A 22,086-nucleotide genomic window follows, 5' to 3' on the forward strand; every position below is an offset into this window, starting at 1 on the left:
TGGTGATTTCCATAAAAGTAGGTGTTTGTCCCAGTTTCTTTCCCCAGAAATGTCTCTTTTCTTCAGCTAAACTGCAAAAAAAACAAATAAACAAAAAGCAACTGGCAGTGAGTCTCAGAGCCTGGGTGAACTGTGACTCAAGTTCACAGAGGCTGTGTCTACTGATTTAGGCTCATGGGGCTTGGGCTAAGAGGCTGTTTAAAAGCATTTAGGCTTTGGCTGGAGCCTGGTTACTGTGAAATGGGAGAGTCCCAGAGGTAGGGTGACCATACCTCCCTGTCCCAAATATGGGACAGGGGGATATGTGGGGAGGGGCAGCTCCTCCTGGCTCCACCAAGTCCCAGGGAGCCAGGAAGGAGGCGACAGCTCCCAGCCCTCTGTGGAAGTCCCAAGGAAGCGGCAGCCACCGGCCCTCACTGGGAGCCCTGGGGAAGTGGCAGGGACATGGCAGCTGTGCATGCTTCTGCCACTTCCCTGAGGCTAGGGGAAGTGACCTACCTTCTCTCCAGCCAACAGCTGCACCTGTGCAGCTGCTGGCGGAGAAGGTCAGCAGGGCGGGGAGGGGCTCAAATACGAGACAGTTAATTGATTTTAAAAAATAAGTAGACACACCTTCTTGGCATCCGAAATAGAGGACTGTCCCACCAAATACGGGACGGATGGTCACCCATCCCAGAAGTCAGCCCAAATATCTGCATGGCATTTAAACACCCCTTACTCAGAGCCCCATGAGCCTAAGTCAGCTGAGCCAGCTGTGGCTTTTTATTACAAAGTAGACATACTCTGAGATTCATTGCCATCTTTCATTAGGGTATTTTCGGTATAAATGTACCTTTAGATGCCATAATAATAGTCACGTTCAAAATACCTGATTTAAATTGTGATTTACCTGAAAACTGCTTCTGGTTTCTTCTGCTTTTGTGTAAGGTAGAATAATTCCCTATAAAATAAAAATAACCTCCTGGTGCTCTCTACTGTTATGTATACTGAATGCAGAAACAGGTTTTGCTCTGACTTCTTTCTTAGTAGTCAGATCAGATATTATTTTGAAGTCTGGTTGTAAAGGATGAAGCAGTCTAAAAAGAGAGTTACTAAGGGGTACCAATGACCGTGAGGGACCATCAATACCCTCTCCACCTTTCAAAGTGTTCCCAATGCCCCACTAACTTCAGATTTGAGGAGCAGACCAACAAGACATCTGCAGAGGAACTCTTCTCCAGCAGAACATGGCTACCTCCAGAGGATTGTCTTAATATGATCCCTTTTACTTGTATTATTGCAACACTTATTAGTGTCACAGTCTTTGGTGAATTTTTTTCAAACCTGTTTCTTTTCTCTCTGCAGGACTATAAATTCAGTTGGAGAAATGATTCCCACATTCCTTGGTTCTCTTTCACACTCTGCCTGTGGGGACCTTTCAGATGCTTGGCCTCTTATGCAAAATAGCACTTGTTGTGACAGCATCTCTTTCTGTGAATCTTATCCAGAACTGTGTGCAACAGATACCAGTTCCTTCAATCCAGAGACTGAAGACATGGCCAATACAGATTCAGATAATGACCAGGATCTAAGTGATGTACTTATTTCCACTAAGTCTGATCCTGGAAGCTTTTCAGAATCCACGGAACTTGCCAAACAGAGCACATGTGTGGATGCTACGTTAGGTCAGAACTCATCAGCTGCTGAACACGTGTCAAAGTCAGAATGTGATGAAATAGTTAATGATCCCACAGACTGATAATCAGGTAAGAGACATATCTAAAGAAAAAAATAAGAAAATCTGTTGGTTGTTAGAATAGTACGTGCTGAGGGAGAATGAGATAAGAATATATGTCTTCCTGACACATTGTGACACATATATATAGAACAGGGGTGTCCCACACATTTGCCACTCACCACACGTGGCGAATAGGACACTGTGTTGTGGTGAACAAGGGGGGACGGGGTGGCCAACCTGCAGCTCTCCAGCTGCATGCAGCTGTTGGAGCCTTTAAATGTGGCTTCTCCTGAGGGCTACCTGCAGGGAATCTCGTCCACCTGCTCCATGCATACACTCCACCACTTGGTGGGAGAAGCACATGGCGGCAGCTCTGGTGAGTCACTGATATCAAATTAAAATGGGAGGCTGGGGGTGCCTGGCTCAGTGGGAGGGCATTATTAGAACAGGGGCAGGGCTGGCTCTATAAAGTTTTGTTTTAAAAACAAACAAACAAAAAAAAAACCTCTTTAGTGTAGACATTAGCTAAAGTGTTAAGATTAAAACCATTACACTGACAACTAATACAAAATCCATCCTCCACTGTAGTTTTCCCACTGACTTTAGTGAGTTAGAATTTCACTCTCTGACTATACTGATATTGCTGACAATTTGAGCTCATCCTGATCACATACAGTTTCCTCTGCCCAAGTATTTGCAAAATAACTCTGAAACAGGATGGTACTCTTATTTTATTTATATATAAAAATTGTGAAAATAGTGTGAGACAACTGTAATATTATAAATAGTATGTGATCATGTTATTAAGGACTATCAAATAATTAATATGTAGAAAGAGATAAGAATTATGGTATGATGGAAACTCTTGATGTTGCTGTTTTGCTGTCTTTTGAGGGTTTATCCATGCATTTTTGGGGTTCTTTTAACATTGTTTATAATATAGCCCATAATATTTGGACATGATTCTGTGTATTAGGTTATTGATTATATTAAATTGATGGCTATGTAATACGTTTGTAAAGTGTTCTTGAAGATGAAATTCACCATAAAGTTCAAATTATCTATTTACATTTCTTTATACTGTATCATAGCTTGTAAACACCTCAGATCAGAGATCTTATCTTTGTGTTTGTAAAACCCAGAGCCTACTGAAACTTAACAAATACTGAATAATGTCGTGGAGCATCATTGTTTCAAATATCCAAAAATGTTCTATAAACCAAAGTGCTAGGGTCATTAAAAGAGGTCTAGTGGACATCTACCAAATTATTACTTATATGCATATTTATTGTTTAATGCCAAATCATAGAGGCAGTGGTCTCCAAAAGTAAGTTTATTTGTAGGATGTGGAACTGTCATGTAAAGCAGTGGTTCCTAACCTTTTCAGTAAGATGGCACATTTCAATGAGATAAACAATTCCACAACATACGTACTTTTTTCAGCTGAATTGATTGCTCATAAACATCACATTTACTGACATTTACTATGGTTACATTCTTACTAGAGAAGTTTGCAACACAGTAGTGCATACAACATGCTAAACAAGGATCAAATGCATTAATTAATCAAATCCAGCACAGAATACACCGTCTTAGATAGCAAGCACCGACACTTTCAAAGTCTTCTCAATGCCATGCTTATGATGTCGAGTAAACAAGTAACTGCAGAGAGCAGGCTCCCCTCTTCGCCAACCCTTTGGAGCCAGGCCATGGCATTTAACCCATGTCCCAGCTCCAACAGGCTTGTAAAGAGATTTTTTTGTGTTTTTGTTGTTTTTGTCCTTTTTTTTTTTAAAGGAATCAAGTCCTTGAAACAAGTTTGGACAAAGATGCAGCGGGCATGTAATAGGACACACAGGGACAAACTTTCCATTGAAGTTTATGGATAGCTCCGCTGCTTCAATACAATTTTGCCCATGCATACCAACATAGAATTTAGCCCACCAATCTTGCATAATTCGAATAAAATGGAAATGAAGTGACTCCAAAGAGCAGAACAAGCAATCATGAGAATTATGTCAATAAGTGTAAAGCCAAAACTACAACACGTACTGATATATGAACCTTCCCGTTGAATAGTGTGAAATTTAATACTCCCTTTATTGATTTTTAAGAATATAAGCATCTATGATCTCACATGGGGCTTGTCTACACTGCCACCTTCCTTCGAAGGAAGGATGGTAATTATGGTGTTGGGAGTTTACTAATGAAGTGCTGCAGTGTACAGGCAGCACTTCATCAAGCAAATTCCCCCCCGCCCCACGGCAACTTCGAAGTTTTAAACTTCGAAGGACCGGCACACGGCTAGCCACGGCTCACCTGCTGGTACTTCAAAGTGCCGGGGCAAATTCGAAGTCCCCTTACTCCTCAAAACTTCGAAGTTGCCGTGGGGGGGAATTTGCTTAATGAAGTGCTGCATATGCACCACAGCACTTCATCAGTAAACTCCCAACACCCTAATTGCCATCCTTCCTTCGAAGGAAGGTGGTAGTGTAGACAAGTGCATGGAAATCCTGCTTGCCAATCACATTTGTTCATGTCTTCTGTTTGTGTTGAGATTTGAGTATTGTTGGCAGTCAAGATTCTTTTGGTTAATTGGTTGGCTCTGTTTTTCTTCATCTATTTTTTCTGTGCTTAGCAGAGATTAGATGTGATATTTTATTTATCTGACATAAACTTTCCATGTGCAATCTGTACTCTGCATCAGTGCAGAGGCATTATTTGCTTAAGACAACTTAAGAACTTTAAGGGAAGAAAGTGCAGTCTTCTGGACAGACTGAGCTGGTGCTGAGACATGAACTGTAATTCTAGATCTGTGACTGACCTGCTGCATGACCTTGCGAAAGTCATTCCTAGTCACTCTTTTCTCCTAGTGCCCTTTGTCTGCCTAGTCTATGTACACTGCATGTTCTCTGGGGTGAAGGACTGCCTTTTAGTATGTGTTTGAGCATCAAGCAAAAAGGAGCTCCAATCTTAGCTGGGTCTCCAGGTGTTATTGCAATGCAGATAAATGACAATTAGAATAAAATCATTTTAAATAAAAGTGATTTTAACAGAACTTGGAATTTTGTGATTGTACAATTCAATTTACATATCAGTGTATTTAAGACACAAGGTCAGTTGCTTGCCTGCTTTAGTGATTTGTTTAGTTGTTTTTACAGTTGGTCACCATAAAATCAGCAATATGTTTTTAACATTTTGTTAGGTATAGAAGGTACCTACAGTTTTTATGTGATTTTTGTATAACCACTGTTGTGTCACTTTCTTTTAGGAAGCCAAAAGGAGCATTTTTTCCAGAAATAGAACTGAATGCTACCCTAATCCCTGTCTGTTAATACTTGTGAATTAAACACAGCCTGGGTCCTGGAAGTTACATGGGTTCAGAAACAGCAGAAATAAATTGGAAGCATTTTAGACCTTTCTAGAAGTTGCATCTGAGCCATAACAGCTGTAAGCTGAAACGTCAAGAAGCAACTTGAGAGGAGACTGCAATGGATTCTTCATATTAAAAATAATTGCTGTAGTTCAATAGGAATTATCATGGGGAAGTGTTCTGGCCTGAGTTATAGAGAAGGTCAGATCAGATGATTACAAGGATCCCTTCTGGCCTTGGAATCAGTTGTTGTACTTTGTATCTTTGTAAACAACAACCTTCTATGCCTTAAAGGTGCTTGAAAAGACTAAAAAGTTTATGTAAATGTAAGAAAAAGAATTACATTAGTGGGTTTATACTGATCTATTAAATATGACCACAAATGACAGAAGATGTGGAGCAGCCGTTTGCCAGTTACTGTTTTTGGCAGAATTAATCATGTATTATGAATTTGCCCTAGCTAGATTTCACAATTTCTTCTGTAGAATGAATTAGAAAAATAAATACTTCCACTTAGTGATCATCATCTGTTGGTAAAATGAAGCTTTTATTATGTATTACACTTTAGACATTAAGCTACTCTTAGGAATTAAGCAAATTGCATGTCACAAAAATATGTATGATTGAAATTGCCTAAAAACATCAAACTTCTTTTTAAACCAGGAGAGTCACCTTAATTTAGATTTGTAAAAACCTGCCTTTTAGGTAAGGCTTTTTGTATGTGTTTTTGGTGTGTTCAATGTGTGGAAGGGTAAACATTTGGACATATTATATCACATAGTTTTTGGATGTTGAAATAATTTTCATAATAAATTGTTTTGTCGGATTACAGTAAACATACCATGAAAGTATTTATATGAGTGACCTAAACTATTGCTGTAGTCATGGATGATTTACAGGGATTATATCATGGTGACCTAATCCCTTTATAAACATATACCTTAATTGAACCATCAAGTTATGCACAGGACTTAATTGAATTAAACATATCCTCTTACTGCTGTTACTTCTATTGTTCCTCTCCCCATCATCTCTCCAGTATTTCTTAGCTCAACTTCACATTTTACATTAGGTGCATTCACAGGTATAGGGTTTATTAGCAATAATCTCAGTGGACTGCACTAAGAACTACATTCACCAGCACTGAGATGTATATTGTGAATTCTTATAAGTGTACTATAAGGGTCTTGGCACAATAAAAATAATCCATAAAATCCTGTAGGTTTGCAATAAATGTTCCTTCTTGCTGCAAGTGGATTCATCAGTATCTATATTGCCTTGCACGTATTCAGTTTCCTTAAAGGAAAACCTCTCTTGCTGATGACACAACAGAAGCTTGGATCTGCAAAAGAATAAGTATATTCAGTATTAAATGCCAAAGCAACAAGATGCTATGGCAAAAGACAATAGGACTACTTGTTTGAGTAAGAGCTACTTATCAAGAGTAGGTATTCCAGAAAGTGGCCTAGGGTTAATGATGAAATCATTGGTATGAATATTTATACAGTGAATGCTACTGTATGATCACTGACTTACTTTGCTGCATACACATTTGTGCCTACCGTACAATTATTAATTTACATATTTGCTAAAGATTTAATCAATCCAGATAGCTGTGTTTCTAAATTCCTTTTGTTACTGTCATACATTAGAGAAAAAATTAAAATTTTACTTTTTACTATTTACTGCATGAACACACATTTGTTTTTCTATGTACTGTGTAAAGAGAAAAATCCAGTGCTGATTTCATTATATTGCAAAATATTGTTTGAATGGGTGGAGATTATCCAGCAGAAGTTACTTTAAAATGGTATTAAAACTTAAAATTTTTCACCAATGTTTTCCAGTGGAATTTACACTGTGATCATTTTTGTCCAGCAGATGTACATAAAGTTCATATTCATTATGAGCAAATTGTAAAAAACAAAACTCAAAATGACATACCAAAGCACTGCAGAATAAATCTCTTTAAATATGTATGTATATAATGTATATATTTTTGAGTAGGTTTTCTTAATTTAACCAGATTGGTCTCATTTATATTGTGTATGCCAGCAATGTTGTGTATGCCAAGAGAAAAGAAATACCAACACATTTAGACAGTGTGCATAGCCTTTAGTTTTTTGAATCCTGTTTTATATATAAATCTATAAATTATAATCTTGTGTAAATTGTTTTGTAATGCTTTTTTCTATTTGTGAATAAACTGTTACATGAATTAAAACAAAAAGCAGTCAAGTAGCACTTTAAAGACTAGCAAAATAGTTTATTAGGTGAGCTTTCGTGGGACAGACCCACTTTTTCAGACCATATCCAGACCAGAACGGAATTGTTCTTCATTTGTGGATTTCAACCAGTGAATTTTACTCTTTAAAATGACAGACCATATCGGGTCATAATCCTTTAAACAGATTTCCCCATTGATTTGAGAAAAGAGTGCCGCTTTAAAAATGGCATAATCTGTACAAATATTATTTTGAGGTACATGTTACAGTACAAACTATTATCCGGCATCTCTGGGGAACTGGAGGTGCCAGATATTGAACTGTGGCTACCAGCTTTGCTGCCATGGCTACCAGGCAGCCAGCCCCATGACCATTGACCCCAGCTCTGGCTAGGTAGCTAGCCCCAAACCTGCTGCCACTAGCAGACACAGTCCCCTGGCCGTGATGCCAGACAGACAGACAGCCCCAACTAGACAGCTAGCACTAGCTGGACAGCCAGCCATGTGGTCCTGGCCAGGCAGTAACTTCCTCTGCTGCCTGCATCAGTGACACAGCCAGCCCCTGACCCTGCTACCATTGACACTGGCCAGAGAGCCAGCCCTATGGCCCTGGCTAGGCAGATGATGGCCCTCGGCCCCACTGCCACCGGCACTAGCTGGCCCCTGGGCAGCCAGCTGCCCCAGTCCCACGGCAACCAGCCCTGCTCTGCCAGAGTAGGTGCTGATTAGATAAATTCCAGAGATCCTGGATTTTACTGTTCTTCAGATTAGAATTTAAGTTTCTAAACTGTGAGCGCTTGAAGATACTGCCCAGTGGAATCACGATGCTTCAAATTTGGTTTTGCTCGCAAGTAGAAAATCATCTGGTGATCTTAACAGCTGGATTTAATAATGTAAGCGATTTAAAACTAAATCAAAATCTTTCTTTGAGCTAGCTGTGCTATTTAGGGGAATCCCACCACATCTACATGAGGTGTGGAGATTGTTTTGGAAATTACTGACTCAGAAAAGGACTTAGAGGTCATGGTAGATAATTAACAGAACATAAGCTTGTAGCTGTGATGCCCTTGCCAATTTAGCAGTAGCTCTCTAGAGTGAAGTGTTGGAATACTGGATTCCAGTGAGATGATTTTTGACCTATAACCAAGCTCAAAACTGAAACCATTTTAAACTTAAAAAAGCATAGTGTGGGCAGAGCTTATAAAGCTGCTTGAAAAGCCTAATCATTATAGCCAAAGTAGAGCCAGCCTGTCTGTCACAGTTGCGGGAGGGGGATGCAGAAGAGCTCTATTAGAGCAGACGTTCTCAGCTTTTTTCTTGCTGAGCCCCCTTTTCTCTCCTATAAACACTCCAAGGCCCACCTTTGGCATGCCAATTCATTGCATGTAAAAGGCAGGTGTGGCGTTAGCGCATAGCAAGCATGGCAATTGCGTGTAGTCTCCGTGAAGCTAAGTTGCTCAGGCTTTGGCTTCTGCATCAGGTGGCAGCATTTGAGGCCCTAGGGCTTCAGCCCTGTATACCAGTGCTGCAGCCTTCTGCCCTGGCCTCCAGCAAGACTAACAGTGGCCCTGCTTGGTTGACTCACTGAAATCTGCTTGTGGTCTCAGACCCCTGGTTGAGACCTACTGCCTTGGAGTTGCAATAGCTGAAATTGTTTTCAATGGCTCAGCACCAAATAAATTGGGCCTGGCTATGTTCCCCACTCTGTGTGATTTGTTAATACTGGCAAATCTTAGTTCAGTCCTCTCGCATTTATTCCAGTTATTTTCTCTAGTCATTTAACTGTATTCCAGTGCAGCCAACAAAATTCCAAGAGCTCATAATAGCCGCGGCCTCCCTTTTTTAGCCGGACGTAGTCGCTTAAAGCTGCAAACAAAATGTATTAGAATTTATGAGCTGTCAAATATATACACACAAATCCCCACCTAAACGCTGAATGGTCACTTGCATGTTTTGTCTTCAATTCCTTTTTCCCCCTCGTCTTCCATTTAATATCACTCTACTGCCTTATTTCTCTAGTTTAATTGGCTCTTTTTCTCTTGCCCTCAAATATTTTTAAAGTACTGCCTCTTTTCTTCCAGCCTTCCCCTTCCCCAGTCTGTTGCCTCACCCCTTCCTTTATTTTGGCCAGTGCTACAGTGTTGGTTGACATTGTCAGCTCCTTGTAGGATGTTTCTGAGTGTGCTGTGCCCCTGTGTCACAACATGCCATTGCAATCCTCTGCCTCAGTTTCCTTCTGAGTTTTGGGACTGTCTATGCACACCCAGATCTTCAAAGCAATAGTCTTATTGTGGGGGGGTCTGTACATCCTCCACCTCCTTCACCAAAAAGAGCTGCTTCCCACATTAGTTGTGGGGCTTTACAGCCCTCTTGGAGCATCTGATACAAGTTCCAGCTTTCCAGCCTGCAAACTCTTGCTTTGCAGCAAGGGTGGGCAAAATACAGCACCCAGGCTGGATCCAGGCCAGCAAGCCTTTCAAGCCAGCCAACAACCATCCTGATGCATCCTTCAGGCAGGGAGCAGTCCTAGTGGTCAGGGCAGCTGGCTGTGCCATGTGGTCCTCTGTGGGGGAAGAGGGAAACTTTGCATGCTGCCCCCCCACCATTCCCCAGTGGAATCTTTCAACTGGCTGGTTCTGGCCAATGGGAGCTGAGAGATTGTTGTAGGGGTGGGGGCAGCTAATGGAAATGAGCCAATAGGAGCTGAGTGATTGTACTGGGGGGGCAGGGCAGTGCATGAACTCCTCTTCTCCCCTATGGTGCAAAGAGGCACATGGAGCAGCCAGACACTGTGAGCTCTGGCACTGCAGGAGGGAGGCAGGCAGCCTGCCTGAGGGACCGTACAGCTGCTGGCCAGAAGTGACCAAGCCAGAGCCTGCCTCTGGCAGCCCACCCTTCCTCACCTCCAAATGTTTGCCCCAGGTCACCACCCAAACTCTCTGTGCCTCCCCCCCCCCTTTGCCCCAGGTCACACCTGCACCCCTTCCCACACCCGTCCCGCTGGCCAAAAGTCTCTCCTGCATGCATACCTTCCCAGAACCTGCACCCTAGTTCCCTGCCCTAGGTCACAGCCCCCTCCTCCACCCGAACTTCCTCCCAGGCTCCACACCTTCTGCTTCACCCCAGCCCCCCACCCCAAGCTCCCTTCCCCACCCAGCCTCCATCCCAGACCCCACGCACCCTCCATAGAAAAAGGCAGCCCTTGACCTCTTACAAAATCTTGGCATGGCCCCGCCCCCCATCAAAAACTATTGCCTACCCCTGCATTCCAGGTGGAGTTCACCCAACCCTTCTTTCCCACAGCTGGATGATTCAAGCCCTTGCCACCCCAACCTGCAGCTCTTCCACTAAGTTTAAGGTTGCCAGTGCCCTACTGAGAACTGTAACATGGCTGAGTTCTTCTCAGCACCCTCTGGGCTTGGAGCTTTCTTTTTCAATTTACCCTCCCAAGCATCCGCCCACTCCACTGACCCTTTCGAGGTAGAACTCATAACCCCAAACAAGTGTCTGGACTGACTGACTAAGAGCGCGGCCCTGACTGACCTGTGGGAGCAGCAAAAGGCCCCTTGTGTGGGGAGTTTATGGGTGCCACACCGTCACTCCGCCCCTTTTCCCTGAGTCCAAGACTTCTCGGCTATCACCCTTGGACCACCCCTGTGGTCCCACTCCTGTGCAGCTCCTTCCACTCCCAGACACTACCTCCTGCTCTTGCCCCTTTAATCCCTCCCCTGATTACTCGCCCTTAAGGCCCGTCTACCCACCCTAACCTCTTTGTCATCCTGTGTACAACGCTCCTGGTCTTGGGCCCTTAAAGGAGCAATGTCTAGGGCTTTCCTAACCCAGCTCCCTTCAAGACATTAACTATTCCTTAGCCCACCTTTCTGTCAGCCAAAGACCATTCTGAATATTGCCTTGGACTTCACGCACCTTCTCTTGACACCTGAAGCAACTAGCAGGCCTCCCAGCCTGCCTCCTCCAGCCCTTGAAGGCCAATACCCTATTACATGCCTCTTGGTCTGTCCTGTGTTTCTGGCTCTTGCCATCTCATTTCTCTGCACCCCGCCCCCAGCTTTGTTTCCCCTGTATTCAGTTTTCATTCCTATCCCCTCCCCTTTCCTCCAGCTCTAGTCCTGAGTCTCCCCCACCACTCACAGCAATAAAATAGAAGGGAGGAGGCCTTGCCCTTCACTGCTTCCTGGCTACAGCAGCTGCTGCTGTGATTGGTGATCCAGACTATGAGTTTCTGGCTATATGGCCATCCAGACCACGGTCTGTTTTTCTTTCTTCAGTCTAAAAATAGCCACTGTGCCTTCTGGTCCCAACTGATGTGTATCCCACCTGTAGGTCCACATGCACACTATGTGCCTGAGTCTGATAATGCTGCAAAGCCATGACTGTGAGCCACACATGTGCAATCACCTCCTTTATGCTCTTGACAAAGGGCCTAGGAGGCACCATGGGGCGCTGTCGCCCTCATTCCTGTTCACTGCTGCAAAGCTTGAGTCAGAAGTGTGTCCTCGCTCCCTCTGTGCAGCTCCTGTAAAGTAAAATGGATGTCAATAACTGTGAGCGCCCAAGGCTGTGACTTGTACTTAGTGTGTATTTGCAGGGGTGCGTGACACTCCCTCACTGTCCTTCGCCAAGGGAGGCTATGTTGCTTTGTTCTCACACCCCAGCATAACAGTCTTAGAAGGGGAAGGTAGCAGTCGCTGGGCCCAGGCCCTTGGACGTGACCGAGCAGTGAATGGTCTGGGAACCCAGGCAGGGAAGGATACCAACCACAGTCTAGGAGACTCAACTCAGGCAGGGCAAACCAGTGAATAATCTTGGGACCTCCAGCCCACAAACAGGGCAGGGTACCAGCCATCTCAGGCAGAGGCAAGCACCCAACACAATCTGGGTGTCTAGCTCTGCAGCTGGTGGCCTTTCACAGGTCTCCTGGATGAAGGTGGGGTATCTGTCACTCCAGGGGTGGCGTTGCAGTGGGTGGGGAGACAGGCCCACCTGACTCCACTGCATCCCAGCCTGGGGCCCTAATACAAAAAAGAAACTAATTGTAGATATGCAATTCCTAGAACTTGAAAGGACTGTGGGAGGTCATCTAGTCCAGTCCCCTGACCTCTTGGCAGGACCAAGTGCCATCTCTGGCATCTATTTATCCCAATCCCTAAAAGGGCCTCCTCAACGATTGAGCTCACCACCCTGGGTTTAGCAGGCCAATGCTCTAACCACTGAGCTGTCCCTCCCCTTCCTCATAGGGGTGGAGTGGCCTGTGACGGGGTCAGCAGGGAACCAGCCTCAACATGCTGAACCAGAGTGAGGCAGCAACCCAGCCAGACTGTAGCCGGCTGCCCCTGAGCCACTTTCTCCCCTTCTCTCAGGGTGCAGCTGGATCTCTGGGTTGTCCTCTATTCCTCTCTGGGGACATTACAAGCCATAATCCCAGTTGCGCCTCAGCAGCAGGTATGTCTGGTAGCTTGGGCAGTTCTGAGAAATCCTATCAGCAGCAGAAGCTCTTCGAGTTAAATGTTCGTGTGCTGTGTGAACAACTGCTGGGAAGTTTTACCCTAGCTGCTACCCAGTGGGTTAGCTGTGGAGCCCCCCTGGAATGGTGCCAGTATGGCGCCCTATATAAGACTCTGCTGACAAGTCCTTCCCACAGTTCCTTCTTTCCTTTTGTGCGGCCTCTTGGAACCCTATGGCAGAGTACTTGTTGCTGCGCCACATCTCCCTAGCTCTTTCTTGTGTAAACAGTTGTAAATAGTTCTTCAGCAGTGCCATTGTTTTCCTGTTACTTAGAGCTAGGCAGTTAGTGCGCGGGGAAGGGTGTCCCTTCTCCTGTGTCCCTTTCAGGGGATTGGGGCGTGAAAAAGTCCCATGGCTTTAAGCAGCGTTGCTCCTACTTGAAGTCCATGCCAACGAGCAACCCCCAACAACTCCATTGTTTGGGGCAATCTCACCAGACTGATAAATGCTGAATCTGTTGGGGTTTTTAGGCCCCGGACTCATAACTTTAGTTGGTTTTGGTACAGGTTGAACCTCTCTAGTCCACCACCCTCGGGATCTGACCAGTGCCAAATGGGAGAATTTGCCAAACTACAGGAGGTCAATGTTGTTTAGCAGCAGTAGCAACACTTCTGCTGCATACTGGGCTCTTAGAAGAGAATTAGAGGTAAACTACAGGTAAACAACAGCATAGAACACTGAGAGATGTAAACAAACTAAATGGGACCATGGGAAACTTGGCCACACCCATGATAAGTGGTCGTCTGGCTAACTAAAATCATGCTGGGTTACATTAGGAGAAGTCAGAGAACAAAGCAGCAGTATTTCTGTGAGTCCACAGAACACCCAATAGCCAATCAAGAGGTTACACTTGCAATCCCTCCCACCCAGGAGCTGTTGGCACCAATTTCCATTGGGCCCGCCTTGACCACTGGATCCTTCCCTGTGGACTTATTAGGGTCTTTGGGACCTTTCACAGGCATCATACCAGTCCCCCACCTCACGTCACCAGGAAGCATTGGTGTACGAAGAGAAAGAGTTGGTACCAGCTGTTCTGAGGGGGGCTTCCCCAGCATCCCCAGGTGATACCATTACTTCTTCATTGCCTTCACCACTAGAAAATTACTGTCAGTACCAGATTCTGTTACAAAGGATCATTAATGAATGATGGATCCCATTAGCGAAGATCCAGGACCCTCAACTCCAGCTCTTGGACGTTTGGTAACCACTAGAACAAAGCAGAGTGGCCCTCCCAATTAACAATGCTACATTAGCACCACACAGAGAAGTATGGCACACACCATCATCTTGAACCCCTACACCAGAAAGAGGTGAAAGATATTATTTTATTCCCACCACTGGAGATGGTTTTGTTTTCCCACCCCGTCATTGCTTATTGGTGGAAAGACATCTAGGGAAAGATCTCAGTCTCACTACCAGAAATTCACCCCAGCAAATAAGGGCTCAAAGAAACTGGATGTCCTGGGTCTTCCCCTCTGCAGGTCTCCAGTTTCCTATAGCTTATTACAAGGCTCTTTTGACATATCCCAGGCTCGTGGACTTTAGAAACAAGCTTCCCATGGAGGACCAAACTCAGTTCCAGTCCTTTATGGACTGGGACAATTAGTAGCAAAAGCAGCTCTACAGGCGGCAGTAGATGCTGCAGGTCCAGCATCCAGAATTCAGGCTACGGGGGCTCATGGTTCCACTTGTTGGCCATTCTTAGAGAAGCCGAAACATGGCCATCCAAGACCTCCCCTTCAACCAGTTCAATCGTTTTACTGCAAAGATGGGTAAGTTCCTATACTTACTAACAGAATCCAATTCACTCTGCAGTTCCTGGGGATTTACATTCCAGTCGCCAGGAGAAAACACCAGATGCTACAACCATTGAAATTTGTGTTCCCCATTTACCAGCTTCCAGCTTAGTCTCTGTGTAAGTGACAGCTAATTCTGAAGTCCTGCTTCTCAGCTCCCTTTACAGCGACAAACTCTATTGCCAGTCGCTCCTAACTGCAGGTCAAAACCCGTTTTTGCTACATAGGGTAACATCTGTAGGCCACCACTGATGCCATGTACTTCTCCCCTATTATTTTGGATGTCATCTCACTTTCTTCAGCCAAAACTGGAAAAATATTACCAAGGACAGTTGGCTCCTTGAGATTATCCATCAGAAATACTCTGAAAAGTTTTCTTTCCCTACTTATGAGTTCCCCAACAAAGGATTGGGGAGGTAACAACTTTTAACAACTGATTCTTCAAAAGGAGTTGGGAAACCTTTTACACGAGAGGGTGATAGAAAGATTCCCACCTCAGTACCAAATGAGGGGTTTCTATTACACATATTTCCTAATCCCCTCAGAAGACATAGGGTGAAGACACATCTGGACCTTTGGCAAATTGATCTCTTGTATCACCTTTCAACTACAAACTGGGTGTCCCTCTCTGTTTGACCATATGGTCACGTACATCACTGTGATGCTCCTCTCCAGGCTTCACTTGTAGGGCCTCCCAGCTTGGATCCACTTCTGCGAACACCCAAACAGGGATTACATTGACTCCCACCATAATTCTCAAAGTTGAAACATGGAGATATATACATATCTCATAGAGCTGGAAGGGACCTCCAGAAGTTGAGTCCAGTCCCCTACTCTCCAAGCAGGACCTATCACATAGTAGGCATCCTTCAGTCTGCATAGACTATGGATCACGCCCTTTATAGTTTCAATTGAGGGCTTCATTTACAGTGTCTACTGTGACTATGAAGACCCACATGAGAGTGACAGTCCTTGCTGCATCTCTAGCAGATGTGGTGGGTGTCTGGCAAGTCCTTAGTGTGCTTTCTGTGCGCTCGCTTCTCTGCTAGCTGTCTGATCCTCATCTCACCCTTCTGAAGGCCCTTGTGTAACCCCTGCCTCCATCTGCCACGGTCGTCTGCTAGTTCTTCCCAGTTGTCCAGCTCGATGTCTACCTCTCTGAGGTCTCTCTTGCAGACATCTTTGTAGCGCAACTGGGGGCGTCCGGGAGGTCTTTTGCCAGAGGCTGGCTCACCATACAGGATGTCTTTTGGAATCCTTCCATCATTCATCCTGTGGACGTGGCGAAGCCAGCAGAGCCGAAGGTGCCTGAGGAGGGTGTGCATGGTTGGGATTCCAGCTTGCTCGAGGACGGCGGTGTTGGTCACTCTGTCCTTCCATGATATACCAAGGATGCGCCTGCAGCAGTGCAAGTGGAAGACGTTCAGCCTCCTTTCCGGGTGGGCATACAGGGTCCAAGTCTCGCTGCCATAAAGGAGGGTGCTGAGGATGCAGGCTCTGTAGATTTGCATTTTGGTATGAGTGTACAGCTTGTTGTTATTCCACACTCTCTTGCTGAGTCTGGACAGAGTTGTGGCCACTTTTCCGATCCTCCTATTTAGCTCAGTGTCCAACGACAGGGTGTCAGTGATGGTGGACCCGAGGTAAATGAACTCGTGGACGACCTCTAACATAGAGTTGTCAGTGCTGATTGACGGGGATTCAGCAACATCCTGACCGAGTACATTTGTCTTCTTTAGGCTGATGGTAAGCCCAAAGTCCTTGCACGCTTTGGAGAACTGATCCAGCAGTTTTTGAAGCTGGTCTTCTGTGTGAGACACTACAGCAGCATCGTCTGCAAACAGCATGTCTCTGATGAGGACTTCCCGCACCTTAGACTTAGCTTTCAGCCTTGCAAGGTTAAACAGTTTCCCATCAGATCTTGTGTGCGGCAAGATGCCCTCTGTTGAAGATCCAAAGGCATGCTTCAGGAGGAATGTGAAGAAGATCCCGAACAACATCGGAGCAAGCACGCATCCTTGTTTGACGCTGCTCCTGATTCTGAAAGTATCCAATAAAGCGCCGTCATATTGGATGGTTCCTCTCATGTCTTCGTGGAATGACTGGATCATCTCGAGTAACCATGGAGGACAGGCTATCTTGTGGAGCAGTTTGAACAGACCATCCCTGCTGACCAAGGCAAGGCCTTGGTCAGGTCAATGAAGGCTACGTAGAGTGGCTTCCTTTGCTCCCTGCATTTCTCCTGCAGCTGCCTTAGAGAGAAGATCATGTCAACGGTAGACCTCTCTGCGCGGAATCCACACTGTGATTCTGGGTACACCCTCTCAGCAATCTTCTGAAGTCTGCCAAGGATGATGCGAGTGAACAGTTTACCAGTGACGCTTAGGAGGGAGATTCCACGGTAGTTGTTGCAGTCGCTTCTGTCTCCTTTGTTCTTATACAATGTTACAGTGTTAGCGTCGCGCATATCCTGTGGAACCTCACCCTCTTTCCAGCACAGGCACAGTAGCTCATGTAGGGGTTCCAGGAGTGTGTCCGTGGCACACTTTATTACCTCTGGTGGTATAGCATCCTGGCCAGGGGCCTTTCCTGCTGCAATGCTGTCGATGGCTCTCTTCAATTCATCCACAATAGGTTCTTCATCCAGTTCATCCACTACTGGTAGGAGCTCGGTGGCATCAAGGGCTGCGTCAACCACAACGTTCTCGCATGAGTACAGCTCGGAGTAGTGCTCAACCCAGCGCTCCATCTGTTTGGCTTTGTCAGCGATGACTTCACCAGATTTGGATTTCACAGGTGCCATCTTGTTCTGGGTGGGTCCTAATGCCTTCTTCATACCCTCGTACATTCCTCTGAGATTACCAAAGTCAGCACAGATCTGGATGCTGCTGCATAGCTGGAGCCAGTGGTTGTTGGTACAGCGCCTGGCTGTCTGCTGTACTGTTCTTCTGGCCGCTCTAAGTGCTTGCTGGGTACTCTGGCTTGGTGAGCATTTGTACTCCAAGAGTGCAGCATGCTTCTTTTCGATGACTGGAATCATCTCTTTGGAGTTAGCTTCGAACCAGTCATTTGTGTTTCTAGCTCTTCTTCAAAACACCGACAAGGCTGTGTTGTAAACTGTATCCCTCAGATGTTGCCATTTGGATGTCACGTCGGCACCCCCAGGGCTGCTGCGCAGATTTTCCTGGAGGGTCTCTCTGAACTTTTCAGCTTTCTCCGAGTTTGCTGTCTTTCTGGGGTCAATGCGGGGCCTTCCAGCGGGTTTAGAGCAGTACAGCTTCTTGGGTCTCAGCTTGAGCTTGGAGCAAACTAGGAAGTGATCTGTATCACAGTCAGCACTATGATAACTGTGTGTCAGAAGGACGTTTTTGAGGGTATTACACCTAGTGATGACCACGTCTAGTTGATGCCAGTGCTTCGAGCATGGGTGTCTCCACGACACTCTGTGCTATGGCTTCATTTGGAAGAATGTGTTTGTGATGCACAGATTGTGGTACGTGCACAGTTCAAGGAGACACTGTCCATTGTCATTCATTTTTCCCACACCGAAGTGTCCTAAGCAGGAAGGCCATGAGGCCCAATCAGCTCCAACTCTTGCATTCAAGTCACCCAAGATGTACAGTTTTTCACGAGCAGGTATTTGCACTACAGCAGCACTAAGCACTTCACAGAACTTGTCTTTTATTTCTGGTGTGGCGTACAGGGTTGGAGCATAAGCGCTGATCAGGTGGACAGGACCGGCACAAGTTTGAAGCATGATCTGAAGAAGTCTTTCTGATCCGCCCATGACTAATTCCACCGTTTGTAGAAGGGTGTTTCTGACAGCAAAGCCAACACCATGCTCTCTGGGTTCTTCTTGGGCTTTGCCCTGCCAGAAAAAGGTGTAGTCCTTTTCCTTTAGAGATCCCGAATATGCGAGTCGCGTCTCTTGCAGTGCAGCAATATCAACTCGGAGCCTCTTCAGTTCCTCGTTGATGACAGTGGTCTTTCGGGTGTCACTGATGGCCTGAAGGTCTTCAGTCAAGCCGGTCAGCATGATCCGCACATTCCAGCAAGCAAGCTTAAATTGTTGATGTTTCTCATTTCTTGTTCATTTTCTTATTGGTTTGCCTGGTGCCCAAATTTCAGTCACTTGTCAGGTTCAGGAACCTTAAGCCTCATGCACCCAGTGAGGCAGGTGAACTGTGGCGGGACAGTACCCTATTGGCTGGGGGCTGCCCAGCTTGAGGTGGGCGGTGACTGTCCAGTGAGATGCGAGGATCTCTCCCACCGTCGAAGGCAACCCCTGGTGCTCGTTCTCTATGCCAATTGAGCAAGAGTTTATAACTGGTATCTGTTGCCTCCCGTGTTGATGCAACGCTGTTCAGTGATGCCAGAGTACCTCTCCGGGCATGAGCCTGGGCACTTATTATGGAGACCCTGGGCTGCCCAGACACCAGTGTCCCCCTCTCGGCTTTACTGATATAATCCAAACGAAAGGATAACCTCCACGTCTGGTACCAGCTCAGCTGCAGGAGTTGCCGGGACAGTGCCAGAAGTTGACACTGAACCGCCTTTGGACTCCACTCTGGATTTTCTGTCAGGGTTTACTCCCTTAGCCTTACTCCTTCCCAGGATAACCCACAAGGCAGCGGGGTGTGGAGAATGTGGTTAAGGATCCCACTACTTCTTACCTCCCTGTCCCCACGAGTCACCATAGCTACCTGCAGAGCAATGACCTCATATCCCCGGGACCCTCTTCCCCACCTTTCCCTCCCCCAGCTACCATCACCATAGGACCGTCCCCAACCCACTACCCCCATCTGCTCCCATGTCCGCCCTCCTCACTGCACTGGCCCCTCTCCCCCCAGCTGCTCTCAGTGCCCCCAGGTCCACCTTTCCCCCTCGCTCTTCAGGCTCTTCTCTTCAGAGACTCCTTTACCTGATAGTGCTGCCTTACAGGGCACAGGTGGAACACCATCGCTGAACAGGCCAACAAACACGGGGCTCCTCCCTCAGCGAACTCCCAGAGGCAAACTCCCTTCCCTGGTAGCTGCTGCCCCTGTTCGCTGCTCAGCTGCACCCTGAGCCCCACCCAAAGCTACTAACTCTTCATCTGGCTATGGCTGTCCCCGGAGCCCCACAGATCTGGTGCGGCGCGTGCATGCAGACAGCGCAGGACTGGGCCTGGAAGCCATGCAATCTGAGCCAGCGCACCGCAAGCAGCATCCGTAGGTGCTGCCATCCTCACAGCCATACCAGACACCCCCATACCACTTGCCCACCACTGACATCCCTCGATCTCACCCCCCTGCTCCTCATGCTGCAGCGGGTCCCTTAGCTCCCTCTAAGCTCCCCCTCTAAACTCCCCTCTCAAAACTTCCTCCTGTTAGCAACCACCCCGGTCGCAAGCTCCCTGGTCGCTTGCCAGCAGGGCTTTAGAGCTCTGGCCTACCTGAGAGAGCTCCTCCCTCTGATGACTGCTCAGCCACCCTGGCAGATTTTTTTTTTTAAACCTAACCTGCCCAAGAACCTTGAAAGGCCTCCTCAAGGACTGAGCTCACAACCCTGGGTTTACAAGGCCATGCTCTAGCACTGAGTTACCCTTGATGATCCAAGTGAAACAGAGTCATGAGGAGAAGTCTCTTCAGCCTTCCCATACCAACAGACACCACCCTGACAGATGCCTCCCTTGCAGAGTTGGGAGCTCAGCTGGGAGTACCACATTGCTCAGGGTATTGGAGGATCCCCAGAGAGCAGCTTGAGTATATACTTGTTGGCCCTGAGAGCAGGCTGTCTTGCACTCAAGGCCTTCCTTCTCCTCTTACACCCCCCTCCATTAACAAGCAAGATCTGGCAATATCATCAAACAAACAGAGAGCCGTGATAACACAGCCCTTCTACCCAGAAGCATTCGGACTTAGGAACTAGTGCACTATAAGCCACATCACAAAACAGGCTATGAACTTCCCATGTGAACATTTTACTGCAGATTGTGAATGGGAGATCCGTGGCACAGTTTTAATCAACATATTCACACCATGGGGAACTTTGCTTTGGGACCTCTTCGCATCCCAGACAAATAAAAACTTCCCAGGTATTGCTGCAGGGAAATTATGGGTCACATCTCCCACCGTGATATTTTCTCACTTCCTGGACTGACAGCCTGAGATATGCCTTTTTCCCCATACCCTATTATCACAAACTACAGGAATCTATTGCAACAGAACCATCCTCATCCTCCTAGCAGCCTATGAATCCAGGCAGTTCTGGTTCCTAAGATAGTCACATGCCAACCTCTCAGGATCCACCCATTTCAGGATCCACCAAGTCAGGGAGGAGGGAAGATCAGGCACCTCGGTCTGGGCTCACACCCTTTCCCAGCATGATATTTCAATGGGCATCAGAAATAGAACGTATAGGGTTTGCCCCTGTTCAGGAAATCCTTAACCAAAGATTCTACTGGCAGCTAGATGCTGTAGGTATTTCAGTTATACTAGCCTACCTCATCTATTTAAAATGTCAGGTCTGGCCCTTTGTTCACTGTGGGTATGCTTAGCAGCAATTAGTACCTTCCTTCCTCTGGTAAATAGGTGTTCTGTCTTTACACACCCAGATACCGTGCAATTTATGTACAAGTTGATCAGGATTTTCCCACTGGTTATTAAACCTACACCTCAATGGGATCTCAGATTTGTCCTGTCAAAAATCACAGATCCACATAGACAGTAATGATAGGGGCTGATAGCTTGAGGCCTGACTCAGGTCCTTTCCAAGCTTTAGGAAGCCAATGTCTTTTGCAGTGCACCAGATCTTTGGTAGATGCCTTCTCTGGTGACCCAGGTAAAGAGTTGCACAAGACAAAGACAAGCATGGGGCCGGGGGTGTGTGTGAAGGTTTTTCAGGAATTCTGGAGATACATTATCATAGCTTGCAGCTGTTCCACACTTGATGCTACACCATGTCTGTTCCAGCTCTATTGCAGTGACTGATCCTGGACAGCTTCTGATCGGGTATATGTATTTGAACCTATGCCATTCATGTCTTACTTGCCTTCATACCCGCCATGCAGCAGTTGCCAAACTTGAGTGTTACAGAATCGACAGCTTCAATCTGTTATGCCAAAAGCACAGCTGAGACACATATGTTCGGTACAACATTGCAGATGCTATCCAGCCGACGTCCACTGAATTCTGTGACACCATCCAGCTTGATGGGTTTTGTAAGAACTCTATAGATACTGAAAGATATGACAGTGCTCAGGGATTAACGTAAGTACCATGGAGGGAAATAAAAAAATAACATAAATAGAAAACACACAAGTATAGGCATAGCATATTTTCTGTTTCCTTTCTTTTGGAAGAATGACAATGATGTTCTATATTAGCCAACAACAAAGCATTCCGGATTTCAGCACTGGCAAAGGTTAATTTGTTACAACTCTTCTGCACATTAGGGCAATACAAATCAT

At 46.0% G+C, this 22,086-nt stretch overlaps 1 protein-coding gene across 4 annotated transcripts in view; it reads left to right on the forward strand.

The window, feature by feature from the left end:
• TNFRSF19 (TNF receptor superfamily member 19) overlaps positions 1–7,308 on the forward strand; it is a 118,343-nt gene extending 111,035 nt beyond the window's left edge. For all 4 annotated transcript variants that reach the window (XM_074982154.1, XM_074982139.1, XM_074982146.1 and 1 more), the window contains 2 exons: positions 1,345–1,745; positions 4,989–7,308. In XM_074982154.1, the coding sequence (XP_074838255.1) occupies positions 1,345–1,738 (394 nt within the window). In that variant the 3' untranslated portion in view covers positions 1,739–1,745; positions 4,989–7,308. The remainder of the gene's footprint in view (positions 1–1,344; positions 1,746–4,988) is intronic.
• Positions 7,309–22,086: the final 14,778 nt, after the last annotated feature.

This window comes from Carettochelys insculpta, chromosome 1 (genome assembly GCF_033958435.1).
Source record: "Carettochelys insculpta isolate YL-2023 chromosome 1, ASM3395843v1, whole genome shotgun sequence".
Taxonomy (NCBI): Eukaryota; Metazoa; Chordata; order Testudines; family Carettochelyidae; genus Carettochelys; species Carettochelys insculpta.